Genomic DNA, 14,678 nt, shown 5'->3' on the forward strand with positions numbered 1-14,678 from the left:
CACTGGACGTTAGAGGATTTTCTCCACAAGGGGCAGGCCAGTGCCCCCAAGACCACTGAGGGTCCCTGGGCTCCTCCTTCTCCACTGGAAAGTGCCGGACAGCCCGATGGGCCCCGGTTTTACTTTCAGCTGCCATGAGCTTCCTATGGCTCGCAGTAGGAGATCTGGGGTCACGTGGATGACAGGCACAAGTGGAAGGCCTCATTCTTTCTCATTTTCTCCTGAAAAGCACAATTCTCACAGTTCAGAGAGGCTGTGATGAGTGAATGAGGAGACTAAACTGCAATATTTCCAAGGAGCCTCCCTTTCCCAGGCCTAAATGCCAAGGCTGGGGCCCTCCCCTTCCTCCTAACCTGTCCCTCATCTTTGCATTCGGAAGGATGCTCGCCACTCTCTCTCTCCAGACTCTTCAATGGCCTGACTCTGTGCCCTTGGGGTGGGGTGGGGACCGTGGGGGGGCAGCCACTGGAACCTGCTGCAGGCCGGAGCAAACAAAGCCAGTCCCTTGGGAACTCACAACCCCCAAATCCAGGCCTGCAGTGCCCCCAGTGGTCTCAGACACAAGTCCCCAGCCTTGAAGGAACACAGCTCTGTGAGAGCCAGAGGACATGGTCTCCGGCTCAGCTGCCATTTCCCTCCTCCTCCCGCATTCTGGTCCCCGTACCAGCTCCTCGGGCCACTCCCTGCTCTAGTCCCCCTTCCTTCCCTTAGTCCCTCTGGCCCCTCCTCACCTGGACTGAGTCAGCAGATGTCCTTCCCACCCCCAATGCCTCTACTAGCTTGTCCCTCGGGCTTAATTGCCTGGACCCAGGTTGATGTTGTCATCAAATCTTTATTGATGAGGAAGAAAGAGGGACAGCCTCTTGTTTAGGGCAAGATATTAGTGGATCTGAAGTGGGAGCAGACCCTGTTGAGTGCGGAGGGGGCGAGTAGGGCCGACACAGAGACTTGGATGTTTCAAAAAGCACAGAGGGCAAAACATTTCAGGGTAAGGAGAGATCTGACTCAGGAGAGAAAAAAGACTCACGAATCCCAGGAGAACTTTGTCAGCTCAAGGGCTGGGCCAAGAGAGCCATAGAGGGGAGGCCGCTGCGTCCAGACTGGTCCCCAGGGCCTCTCACAGGCTGGCACCTCTAGGAAGACCACAAGAGTTGGGGTATTCCCCTGCCACCCAGGAGGGGCCGTCCTCCAGTGTTCCTGGGTGCCTCTGTGGATCCAGAAGAGCAGTGGGGGGAACTCTGTGCCTTGTGGTTAGTCACATCCACCAAAATAGCTCAGTAGAATTTGAGAATTCCTTGATCTCTGCTGATTCCAGTGGAAGGCTCTCCCAGCATTGTAGTGGCACTCCAGGTTCCGGGAGAGGTGAGCTGACTTTCCTGGGTTGCAGAAAGAGAGGGCTTCCCAGTCTGCTCAGGCTGGGAGAGGGAAGCACAGAAACGTTCTGACCCTCTGAGCAAAACTCAGGAGCAGATGTTTTGGAATCTCAGTTGGAATTCTGTGACTGGAGAAGGGGGTCACGCTATCCCTGCGACGGGCTCAGAAGGCTGCTCTGACCTGGGCAGCGAACAAGGACCATGAGAACAGGTGACCAGGACACAGTAGACGTGTGCCCCAAATCCAGGCTTCTCACCGGGCCCTGGGAGGCCTGCTGGGCCCCCTGAATTGGGCGAGAAGGATGGCACCTCTGTGCAAATGTGCTCCCTCCTTCTTGATGCCCCAGAGTGTCCCCTGAGCAAACAGGCTCTGTGTGGAGGTGGACAGAGGAGTGCCCCGTTGCCTCAGGGGGAAGAGAGAGTGTTGGGCTTTTGTTCTTTCTAGATTGTTTGAGGACCTTGACTCATTCTGTCTCCTTGGATCTCACAGAAGCTGGGCTCCCGTAAAAACGTCCCTAGGTTGGATTTCTGCAATTTTCTCATTTCCACTGACATTGATGTGAAGTCTATCAGTCAGTCCTTTCTATCATTCAGTTGTCTGACAGTTTGGTGTGTCCTTGTGAGCCCCTCACCTGAGGGAATCTACCAATTATTTGCTGTGTGAACATGGGCAGGTTCCTCTCCCCAGCCAAGAGCTGGGTTCACCAGCCTAAAAAATGAGGAAAATAGCAATGAACTTTAGATTTTCTGCAAAGGTTATCTGAGGTAGTGGATGAAAAGTGCCAGCATCATTGCTTGCCCAGTGGGTGTTCAATAAACAGAGGTGTTTACGATTTTCCTTGTTACTAATCTCACTCTACTGCAGCTCACTAATAAAGGCGATTCCCTGGGAATTAAAGTGTCTATTGAGTACAATCCAGTTTAACCCAATTTTATGAAAAGGTCACTTATACCGAGGGTAGAAATGTGGTGAAAGGAATCTTCTGGAATGATACCAAGATGGAGAACATCCTTCAAAAAATTCTGGCCTTGGTAGCCAGTGGTATATAAGAAATGTTCAGGCATCACGTTAAATGGGGGAGAGAAAGGCATAGAGAATTCTTTGGGGGTGGAGGGCGATTCTTGCTTTCTTTGTGTCCTGAAACTTCAAAAGAATCCACACGTGATCCAGCCGAGGGTGGGAGTCATCCCTGAACATGACAGATCCTTAAACACCAAATATAGCTTCTGAGTTTTGTCGGGGGAAGGTGTGCACTGCACTTAACAGGATGAGAAAAGCAAAATTTTATTTTTACACCTAATGGCATGTCCTTGATCAGAATCTCTGTGTCGAAGGAGCTTAGTGGAGGAAAAGGGCTTTTTGAAGCTGCGTTTGTCTCAATTGCTACCTAACTTTGAGGAAACATTCACTATCAACGTATACTTGGAAAGGGGCCAATGGGATTGTGGTTAGGCTCCCAAGGCCCCTGGAAAATGGCTGGGGCTAATTGCTGTCTGAGAAGTGTCCTCTGTGGGAAGAACACTGACCCTAAAAGAAAACGTCGCCTGGTAGTGTAAGTGAGCCTAAGTGAGGCCATCTTGTTACACCAAATGGCCCCAGCCCCTCCTCTGTGTGACTACTCGCTATTCTGCACATACTCTGAAAAACTCACATGCTCTCCTGATTTACGGCCTCCACCTTCATATGTACTCCCCAATAGCTTGATCAATTAAAAACTTTGTTCTATGAGTTTCTCTCCAGGAACAGGCTGACCACAGGCAGGAAACACACCTACAAGGTATCCGTCACCGCTGACAGAAGAATGGAACAATGTGAGGCCTGGAGCCCATCATGCCTGGACACCTACATCCCTGGACCCCCTCCTCACTGCCCATTTCCCCTCTATAACTACCTCAAGATTCTGTAATCTTGGAAGATGGTTTTTTGAGACATTAGGCTACCATCTTCCCGGTTATGCTGGCTAATTGAATTAAAACTTCGTTTCTCAATCCTTAACTCACTGTGATTAGTTGGCTCCGACGGTGGCAAGCAGAGCGAGCCCATTGCTTGGTAACAGTAGCAGCCGCCATGATGACAACAAGGCTATGGGCTATTGACCCACATTTATTTCTCTCCCTGGCTCCAAGATCCCAAAGAGTCCACAGCGTCCACCCTCAGTGGCTTTCAGACTTGGAAATGTCTGACTTCCCAGGGCTGGCCACCTCTCCCTCCACTCGCATTCTTGGATTTAGTCTTCTCAAGACAGTTTGCTGAGCTGATCCCATCTTTCTGGGAGGAAACACCGTTTTCCTTCTGGGAGGGACCAAAGATGGAATCTCTCTCCCTGCCCTCAAGGATGACATTGTCTCCACTTCAGACACTCCCCTTTTAATTTCTAAACTCCACCCAGAGAAAAGTCTTTCAATCTCCCTCCTCCCCAAGGAAAACCTCCACAGTTATGCGCCACATAACACATAACGAAGTTTCAGTCAACAAGGGACCGCATATACAACGGTGGTCCCATACGATTAGTACCATAGAGCCTAGGTGTGGAGTAGGCTGTACCACCCAGGTTGTGTAAATACACTCTGTGATGTTCGCATCACGACACATCACCTAATGACTCATTTCTTAGAACTGGATACATCAAGACATTTATTTTGTTTTCTTTGGGGATGATACCACTCTCTTCAGGAAGCTGTTTTAACTCTGGAAGATTTTGATAATTTTGATGCGGCCAACAATGACGCTTCCAGGTTTTGTTTTCTCTGTCTAACGTCAGCAGCAGATTAAACCCTCCCCTGTTTCATACTCAGGGCTACGACCGTCCCATATCAGTGAAACAGCCGAGGTCTGTGAGTGAATTCATCAAAGTCCCTGACTTTCCCCATCCTTAATTCTTTCTCTTTCCTGAATGGATCTCTGATTCAATCAGTTCATCTAGAGAAAGGCAAAGACCCAATCAGGATTAACCGGATGGAGATTCAGGAATCTAATCAGGCGTTGCTTTCCGATTGGAAGTGAGTAGTTGAAAAGGGGAAGATGTGATTAGAAAGGTCTATAAAAGTATCAGGCACCGAAGAAGAGACAGAATCCTCTAGGTCTGGAATTGCCACTTTGGTTCTCCAGCAGGTCTGAGATCTGAGGGCCGGGCCAACCACGTTAGAGCCAGTAAGTTACCGACCTCAGCTGAGGACTCCCCCAATCTACCTACAGCAGCCGGTCTCCATAGGGGTTTCCTTTTCCTTTCCTTTCAGATGAACAGATTTAAGGCTTTGGTTTTGCCTCTAAACGTAGTTTTGCCTTAATCTCAAACGTTATGATTTGTGCTTTGGTTTAGATTGTTTTTAAACGTCTTAACCGAGCAAATTTTTTTTTTTTTAAAGAAAAACATCTAACTGTTTGGGGTTTTATTTCTTGATATTTTATTTATTTATTTATTTATTTATTTATTTTGTAAAGGATACAGACTTCCTTGTTTTTTTTTGTTTTGTTTTTGAGGAAGATTGTCCCTGCACTAACATCTATTGCCAATCTTCCTCTTTTTGCTTTTTTCTCCCCAAAGCCCCAGTACATGGTTGTGTATCATAGTTGTAGAGTTGTAGCTCTTCTATGTGGGACGCTGCCTCAGCATGGCTTGATGAATGGTGTGTAGATCTGCTCCCGGCATCCGAATCAGGGAAGCCCGGGCCACGTAAGTGGAACATGTGAACTTAACTGCTATGCCACCAGGCCAGCCCCATATTTCTTGACATTTTAAATATTTAGTTTGTGTGCTTGCTTTATAGCTCACATACTTCATGGTTTTGTGATTTTACTAGTCAGGCTTTCTTCTTAACTAAAAGTTTAAAACATTTCATATGGTGTTTTTAAAGAGTGGAGTCTCTTCTGCATGTGAACTACTTTTCCCCTGAACTCCTCCTCAATGTGGTAACTCTAATATATGTAAAGAGATAATGCATAGAAATGTACATCTTGGTGTTCCTTCATCTCTAACTTTCAAATTCTAGATAACACTGTTACACGGCTTTTACAATTTCTCATTTAAAATTTTTGAAGTGAAAATGAATGGCATCCATTTTGGGGGTACCTCTTTAATCTCTGCCAGCCAGGTTAACTGGGGACTGAGATGTAGGCTGTGTTGGGCTACATGACGCTCCCATTCCCATTGTATTAGGGTCTTCAATAATGGTCTGAAAGTTTTCCCCCAAAAGGTGGGGGTCAGCTTTCAGGATCCTTGGTATCTACTTTCCAGTGGGACTGGGATTAAGCAAAGCAGTGGATGGGAATGGATGGGCTGGTGGTTGACTTTTCTCCTCCTTGGTGCTAATGAGATGCTTGTCCTGGTGCTGGCAGGGACAGAGCTATGGCTTTGTGACCACTGAGCCCAGAGTGGAGTTGGGGTAAACTGAGGCTCTGCCACCACTGCCAGAGCAGTGACTGGCCCTGAGTGGGTTCCTCTGAAGGGCAGGGAAACAGGTGATGGGTGTGCTCATGCTTGGCCTGAGGAGGGTGCCTTGTTCCCTTAATGTTTCTGCAGGATTTCTCTTGGAGCAGATTCAGGATGAGTGTCCGGATCCCACCCAGACTCCTGGAACTGGCGGGTCAGAGCCTGCTGAGGGATGACGCCTTGGCCATTGCTGCTCTGGAGGAGCTGCCTGCCAAGGTCTTCGCGCCAGTGTTCATGGAGGCCTTCAGTGGGAGACACACGGAGACACTGAAGGCGATGGTGCACGCCTGGCCCTTCGTCTGCCTCCCTCTGGGGGGCCTGATGCAGACGCCTCACCAGGAGGCCTTACAAGCAGCCCTCGATGGGCTAGATGTCCTGCTTGCCCGGAAAGTTCACCCCAGGTAAGGCTGATCCAGGTAGCCTGGTAGGGTCCTGAACCTCCCAGAAGAAGCACCTGGCTGGGGTCAGTGAGTGTGGAGAGCCAAGGGGTGGACCAGAGGCTTCTGAGGATGCCAATGAAGAAGCTCAGAGCCTTGGCGTTGCTGAGCTCACTTTGGGAAATGCCTTCTGGAAGTGTAAGCCTGCTTAAGGTGCAGGGCCACCTGAAAAAGCGTGCGCCCTCCTCCTCCGAGGGATACTTAAAGGTACTGGAAGTGGAGACCAGGAAGGATGGAAGGGGAAAGGAGATGGGGAAATGTAAGGCAGAGAGGGAAGAGGAAGGAGGGCACGGGAGCAGCCGATGTCTGGGATGTGAAATAAAACACAAGTGGGAAGTCCAATTGTTGCCTAAATTCTGCGACTTGTGGCCTCACTCTGCATTGATCTTAAAGCATTTCAGCCAATCTCTGGTGTCCCCCCAGGAGGTGGAAACTGCAGGTGCTGGATTTACGGAATACTGGTCAGAACTTCTGGAGTGTGAGGTCTGGAGCCAGGGTCCACGTGTGCTCACCGATGGGACCAGGGGCTGAGGACAGTTCAAAGTCGAAGCAGCCCTTGGCTCCCTTGGAGGTGTTCATAGACCTTTGTCTCAAGGAAAGGACCCTGGATGAATTCCTCACCTATCTTGTTATGTGGGTCAAGCAGAGAGAAGGCTGGCTACATCTGTGCTGTAAGAAGCTGGGGATTTCTGCAATGCCCATCCAAAATATTGAGGAAGCCCTGCATATGGTGCAGCTGGACTGCATCCAGGAGCTGGAAGGGAACTGCACCTGGCAGCTGTGCACCCTGGGAAAGTTTGCTCCTTACCTGGGCCGGAGGAGTAACGTGCGGAGACTCCTTCTCTCCCACATCCACGCGACTGCCTCCGAGGAGCAGGGGCAGCATGTGGCCCGCTTCACCTCTCAAGTCCTCAGGCTGCACCACCTCCAGGGGCTCTATATAGAATCTCCCTCCTTCCTTGAAGGCTGCCTGGACCAGATGCTCAGGTAAGGGGTGGCGCCGCTGGCAGGGTAACAGTGAACAGGGCACTAGAATGTCAAATGCGTTGTCTCCTTTTCTGCTCTCTCCTGCAGTGTGGTATCACATAACCACCAAGTAAAAGCAGAGGGACAAAGTGACATAGAGGCTATGGAAAGGGACACCACGCTTGCAGCGATATACGGGGGAGTTCAGATCTAGCAAGGGTGGGTTTGTGAATTCTTCCTTAGGAAGAGGTGTCTAAGTTGAGATGACTTAGGAAAATAGGTTAAGTGAGGAGGGCATTGAAGAGGGGAAGCCGTGTCAGACCTGAGCATTTCCAAAGGTAACTCCGTGCTCACTAGCTTTGTGAACATAAATGAGACTGTCCCCAATTCTCCGTCTGTAAAAGGTTGTTTTGTGCTCCAGGTAAGGTCATTAATATATGGGAAACGCATGATTCTGGAGATGATGGAAAAGGAGCAGGAGCGAAAAGGATTATAAAAATGGTAGACGGTTTGATGACGATGCAGGAATGTAAGTGAGCCCCTGCAGACTGGCAACCCCAGCTGATGTTGCAAGATTCTGCCCACATTTGTGTTTTATGCATGGCTCCCACTGGCCTCACCTGGCCCAGAGATATGGGCGCCTGGAGCCCAAGCAGTGGCCCGAAGGAAGCTCGAGTTGAGAGCATTTTTGGTCTTGTCTCTCAATGTTAAAATTCAGTGATGCGCACACTTGATTGATATGCTATGTCAGGCTCTCCTCTGAGTGTGTTCTAGCTCATTCCGTTATCCTCATTCATCCTCACAAGTAAGTGGGGTGTGTTGTACTCAGGTTGACAGATGAGGAAAGGGAGCTTTAAAGATTTTGTGGACTTGACTCAGTCACACAAGTGAAGGTGAAAGGACTTAGCCTAACATGAGAGTGGGCATCCTGGGTATCGACCTTCAGCAGATGGTCAGAACGACCTTGGGCTTGGGTAAGTCATCACCCACCTTGAGGCCCAGACCTAACTGCTCAGTTTTCCCCAGGTGCCTGAAGACCCCCTTGGAGACCCTCTCAATAACTAACTGCCTGCTTACGGAATCAGACCTGAGACACCTGTCTCAGTGCCCCAACACGAGTCAGCCACAGAACCTGGCTCTGAGTGGCATCAACCTGGCCTCTTTCAGTCCTGAGCCCTCTAAGTCCTGCTAGAGAAAGCTGCAGCCACCCTCCAGAACCTGGACTGAGATGAGTGTGGGATCGTGGACTCCCAGCTCCAGGCCGTCTTGCCTGCCCTGAGCCGCTGCTCCCGGCTCAGGACCTTCAGCGTCTGTGGGAACCTCCTCTCCGTGGCCATCACGCAGAGGCTGCCGCGCCACACCCACCGGCTGCACAGTTTAAGCCTAGAGGTGTATCCCGCCCCTCTGGAGAGTTACAGCCCTCAGGGGGCTCTCCACCTTGGGAAACTTGCCTGGTTTAGGGCTGAGCTCACAGAGATTCTGAGGGACTTAGGGCGGCGGCCCAGGACCATCTGGCTTAGCACCAGCCCCTGTCCTCCCTGTGGCAACAAGACGTTCTATGATGTTCAGTGGCCCTGTTATGCGCCTGCCTAGTTGGGTGCCTCTAGCAAAAGCTTTCTTCCCGGCCCTTGAAAATTGAAATCTAGGACACGGGTGCGTTGTAAAGGGAACACAGACCCATAGTTTCAGACGTCTGCTCGATGTGAATGGGAAAAGGGAAGGAGATCCAGCAGGGGTGCAGGACTGCAGGGGGTCAAAGTTGACTCAGAATTGATGGAACCTTTGGGGACATGTGTCCTATAGAGTCAGAAATATGAATCTGAATTTCTGGAGGGGGATTTGGGCTTTAGACATCTGTGTGGGAGTTACCGCTGGGCAGATGGTCGTAAAGAAAGGTCAGAAATAAAGAGAAGCTCAGTGTAAACCGTTTGGTGTCCTCCACGATTTACGAACCTGTTTTCCCAGTTCACACCTCGGGAATCTTCAGTTATTGATGGAAAACAAAAAAAAAAAAAGGAAGGCACTGAGTAGTCTGTGGTCAGAAACTCTAGGAACTCTAGAAACCCAGGAACTTGGAGCATTCTTTTTTGTGTGTGAGGAAGATCAGCCCTGAGCTAACATCCATGCTAATTCTCCTCTTTTTGCTGAGGAAGACTGGCCCTGAGCTAACATCTATTGCAAATCCTCCTCCTTTTTTTTTCCCCCAAAGCCCCACTAGATAGTTGTATGTCATAGTTGCACATCCTTCTAGTTGCTGTATGTGGGATGCCGCCTCAGCATGGCCGCACAAGCAGTGTGTCGGTGCGCGCCCGGGATCCGAACCCAGGCCACCAGTAGTGGAACGTGCGCACTCAACCGCCAAGCCACAGAGCCAACCCTACTTGGAGCATTTTTGTTGTTCCTTCTAGTTCTTTCCTCTCCCTGGGGCATCTCTTACCTCCTTATTTATTTCTGTGGCTGTTCAGTGAGCTAATACACACAACTGGAATAGACTAGGTGGCCAATGAGCCATTGGAGTGAAGGGCTCTTGGCAGGGGCCGTCACTGCTGACTCAGGCTGGGACCCTGGAGATGAGCATCCCACTTGGTTCTCCAAGAGGATCCATAAGTCCCAGTCTCTGGCCTTTGTGCTGGGAAAGGGCTTCACTGCATGGGGCAGGGCCCCCTGTTCTGGAAGGGGTCGTCCAAGCTATAGATTCACCCGAGCCTCTGGGCCTGTCATGGGTGGGTAGTGGTCCTTGTTGAACTAAACTTGTAGCCAGGAAAGACACCCAAATTCCTTTTAGGACAGTACTAAAATCATATAGGCATGCAACATTTTTGATTGTTGCTGCTGAGGAAGATTCGCCCTGAGCTAATATCTGTGCCAATCTTCCTCTGTTTTGTATGTGAGACACTGCACAGCATGGCTGGTGAGTGGAGTAGATCCGCACCTGGGATCCAAACCCGTGAACCTAGGCTGCTGAAGCGGAGCACATAGAACTTGAACTACTCAGCCATGGGGCCGGCTCCGCATTTAACATTTTTTTGATATTTCTATATCACATTAAAAAACTATATCCTTTTGGGGCTGGCCCAGTGGCGTAGTGATTAAATTTACCTGCTGCACTTTGGTGGCCCGGGGTTCACAGTTTCAAATCCTGGGCGTGGACCTATGCACTGCTTATCAAGCCACGCTGTGGCGGCGTCCCATATAAAGTAGAGGAAGATGGGCATGGATGTTAGCCCAGGGCCAATCTTCCTCAGCAAAAAGAGGAGGATTGGCAACAGAAGTTAGCTCAAGGCTAATCTTCCTCACACACACACACACAAAATTATATCCTTTTGAGGAGCTGGGTCATGTCAGTGAGAGACTGACTTTATGCCCATAACACCTCCCTTGTCTCCCATCTAGGAAGACCAGTAGAGCATGTTTTGAAATCAGCATATTAGGGTGTAAAACAAAATACCTGTGGGCAAATGAGTGTCCTCCTTGCCTGTGGTAAGACATCGTATTAGTCGGGGTTCTCCTGACTAACCAATAGCATATATACAGATACATGTTAGAGATTTATTGTAGGAATTGGCTCTCCTGGTTACAGAGGCCGAGAAGTCCCATAATCTACCGTCTACAAGCTAGAGAACCACAAAACCGGTGGTATAACTCAGTCTTAGGCTGAAGGCCTGAAAACCAGGGGAGCCGATGGTATAACTCCTAGTGCGAGACCAAAAGCCTGAGAACCGGGGGCCGCTGGTGTGAGTCTTGGAGTCGGAAGGCCTGAGAACCAGGAGCTCCGATGCTTACAGCCAAGAAGAGAGGGAACTTGCCCTTCCTTCCCCTTTTTGTCACATTCAGGCCCCCAAGGGATTGGATGACCACCTACATTGGTGAGGATGGATCTCTTCCTCAGTCTACTGATTCAAATGCTAATCTCTTCTGGAAACACCCTCACAGACACACCCAGAATTAATGTTTTACCAGCTGTCTGGGCATCTCAGCGCACTCAAGTCGACACGTGAAATTCACCATCACTCAAACGAAGGCTCCCTGCTGAGGGGCTGGTCTTGTTGGCCTGGGGGGCAGGGGTGGGGGGTCCTTACGCAAGAGCCTCAGTTTTCCCGAAAGATGAAGATAAAGATGCACACCCAGCTGTGGGATTCTTGTGGGATCCAATGAGATGATGCACATTGAGGGCTTGGCACCGGGCCTGGCATACAGTAAGAGCTCAATAATTGGGTCTTATTCTTTTTCCCTCCTAGCAGAAGCCCCCAGCATTCTTCATCCCTCCATCTTTCGCTCTATTCCTTACAACAGGGAGGAGAGCAGAACACAGGGCTTTTCAATGCGGCCACCAATGAATCATGCTTCACCCAGGCAGCTTTAGCAGCCAGCGCAGGGAGGGGAGGGCGTATAAAAGACTGGATTCATCTCTGGTGATGATCGGATGAACATTTCCAAGCCTCAGGACTTGATTGCCACCTGCTGGAACATCAGGCCAGACGATACACATCAGCGTTGCGAGCAGGACTATATTTTTCAGTATTTTTAAAAAACCTGCCGTTCCATAAATGCTATTTGAGCATAAATATTTGTCTTATGAACGATGTAAATATTAAAGATATAAGTTGCCTTTTTTAAAAAATTTTTTGTTTATTGCAGTAACATTGGTTTATAACATTGTAAAAATTTCAGGTGTACATCATTATACTTCTATTTCTGCATAGATTACATCATGTTCACCACCCAAATACTAATTACAACCCATCACCACACACACGTACCGAATTATCCCTTTCACCCTCCTCCCTCCCCCCTTCCCCTCTGGTAACCACCAATCCAATCTCTGTCTCTATGTGTTTGTTCATTGTTGTTATTAAAAAATATGGAACGCTTCACGAATTTGCGTGTCATCCTTGCGCAGGGGCCATGCTAATGTTCTCTGTATCGTTCCAATTTTAGTATATGTGCTGCCGAAGCGAGCACTAAATTGCCTTTTAAAATCATAAAGGAACCTTAGTACTTTTAAAGAACGCATGTGGATATTTCAAAAAATGTTTAACTTGGTTTGGAGCCTCAAAAACAAATGAGACTTTAAACTTATTTTAAAGATTAATGAACAAGAATTGTTTCTTCTTTATAAAAATATTTAGAATAATAACATTTTGGAGTTGGAAGGATTACACTTATATTTTTAAAAATAGACTTTGCTTTTTAGAGCAGTTTTAGGTTCACAGTAAAATTGAGTGGAAAGTACAAAGATTACCCATTTAACTCCTACCCGCACACGTGCGCAGCCTCCCCCACTATCAACATCCCCCGTCAGAGTGGGACATTTGTTATAATCGATGAACCTACATTGACGCATCATTATCACCCAAAGTCCATGGTTTACATTAGGGTTCACTCTTGGTGTTGTACATTCTATGGGTTTGGACAAATGTATAATGACATATATCCACCGTTGTAGTATCATACAGAGAATTTTCACTTCTGAAAATCCACTGGGTTCCTCCTATTCGTCTCTCCCTCCCCCCATCCCCCGGCAACCACTGACCTTTTCACTGTCTCCAGAGTTTTGCCTTTTCCAAAATGTCACGTGGTTGAAATCATACAGTATGTAGCCTTTTCAGATGGGCTTCTTTCACTTCATAATAGACGTGTAAGATTCCTCCACATCTTTTCAGGGCTTGATAATATTCCGTTGTCTGAATATACCACGGTACATTTATCCATTCAGGTTGCTCAAGGACATCTTGGTTGCTTCCAAGTTTTGGCAATTATGAATCAAGCTGCTATAAGTATCTGTGTGCGGGTTTTGGTGTGGACACAAGTTTTCAACTCATTTGAGTAGATACTAAGAAGTGAGATTGCTGGATCATACGCTAATGGTATGTATTACAATTAGTTTTTTTCTTTGACTATCCTTCCTGTTAGACAGAGGTTGCCCCATAAAGGCAGGGACTGTGTCTCCATCACCCTATGGTCCCACAGCTGAGCACGGAGCCTGGCACATGGTAGTAAGTGCTTACGACTGCATGATGCATGGAAATCTTTATCAATAGTTTATCAAATATTATTTTCCACCAAAATGCAAATTTGGAGAAAGTCAACATTAGCTGGCTACCAATAATATAAATAAGTTGGATATGGAATAAATAACAGTTGCAATTCTGTGGCCACTACCTTTGTACATGTAAATGGTACGAAGGCGATTATCATTTATTTTCCATGCTTTTTTTGGTTTTGCCCAAGTAATACAGGACAACGTTCTCAATGTAAAAAATTCCGATAATACAGATAGAACAAACATCTTTCTCGAACTTCCTCTTCACCCTGGGCCCCTCTCCTGAGGGTTCAGGTTAGTGTATCTTCTTCCAGACTTTTCTCTGACTTTCTATAAATTTATATGTGAATACAGAAATGTCTGGTTTCATCTTTTCTTATAGAAATAGTATCTTCGTGTGGTTTCGATCATTTTGCTTTTTTCACTTAAGTGTAGGTCTTAAAGATTTGTCCTCATTCTTATTAGCTGGCGTATGGTATTCCATAAAATGAATGGTCCACAGTTTAACCCTTTGCCTTTGTGCATGTAAATTTAGGTTGTTCCAATTTTTTGTTTTTTGCTATTACCAACTGTATAGTAATAAAAATCCTTACACACCACAGCTTCTCCTTGGCTTCTCAATGTTTTCTCCCTGTGTTTAGCCTCATCTCTCCTGAAGTATTATCCATTTCATCCTCTCTGCTAGATCATTTTCATGAACTAATCAACAGGCTCTCCACCATCTGCCATTTAAACAAAGAAACAAAAAGGAAGAAAAGAAAAACCTCACTTGACTTCACATCACCCTCTAGCTGTTTCACGTCTTTTCCTTTGTAGCAAAACTTCTCTAAAGAGCTTTCAACATTCTCCATCTCTATGTCTTAAAATTTCATATATTCACACTGTAATTTTTACCACAAAATATCCCAAATACACAGAAAAATATACTGAGTAACAAAAAAAATACATAGATATCCACACCCGGCTTTACACTTAGAATATTAACATTTTGCCGTATTTGCTTCAGATTTTTTTAAGCCTATTACAACATTATAGATACAGATGACTCTTTCTGGGGGACCCTCCCCCATCCCTGAACCCCTGTCTCTCTCTCAGAGATAACCACTATCTTAAATTTATTAAATGTTATTTCTACACATGCTTAATTACATTTTTCATACATATGTGTCCATAAATAACATATTTCAGATGTTGGTAAAGTTTACATAAATGTCATACTTTATATATCTGCTTGAATGTTTTTTTTTTTTTATTGATGTTTTAATGGTTTCTAACATTGTGAAATTTTGGGTTGTACATTTTTGTTTGTCCATCACCCCATATATGACTCCCTTCACCCCTTGTGCCCACCCCCCACCCCCACTGCCCGGGTAACCACAGTCCAGTTTTCTCTGTCCATGTGTTGGTTTATATTCCACATATGAGTGAG

General features: G+C 47.2%; 1 protein-coding gene and 1 non-coding gene across 2 annotated transcripts; one reads left to right on the forward strand and one right to left on the reverse strand.

Annotated features, from left to right (window-relative positions):
- Nucleotides 1-5,917: 5,917 nt before the first annotated feature.
- LOC131412439 (PRAME family member 7-like) lies at nucleotides 5,918-8,799 on the forward strand. The gene is given in 4 exon segments (XM_058552016.1): nucleotides 5,918-6,204; nucleotides 6,664-7,227; nucleotides 8,233-8,378; nucleotides 8,381-8,799. Coding segments are annotated over 4 exon segments (1,416 nt in total).
- Nucleotides 8,800-12,061: 3,262 nt separating this feature from the next.
- Nucleotides 12,062-12,168, reverse strand: LOC131413287 (U6 spliceosomal RNA). Its single transcript, XR_009221949.1, has one exon. It is a non-coding gene; the product is annotated as a U6 spliceosomal RNA (small nuclear RNA).
- Between the last annotated feature and the right edge of the window lie 2,510 nt (nucleotides 12,169-14,678).

Source organism: Diceros bicornis, chromosome 13, assembly GCF_020826845.1.
Source record: "Diceros bicornis minor isolate mBicDic1 chromosome 13, mDicBic1.mat.cur, whole genome shotgun sequence".
Lineage (NCBI taxonomy): Eukaryota > Metazoa > Chordata > Mammalia > Perissodactyla > Rhinocerotidae > Diceros > Diceros bicornis.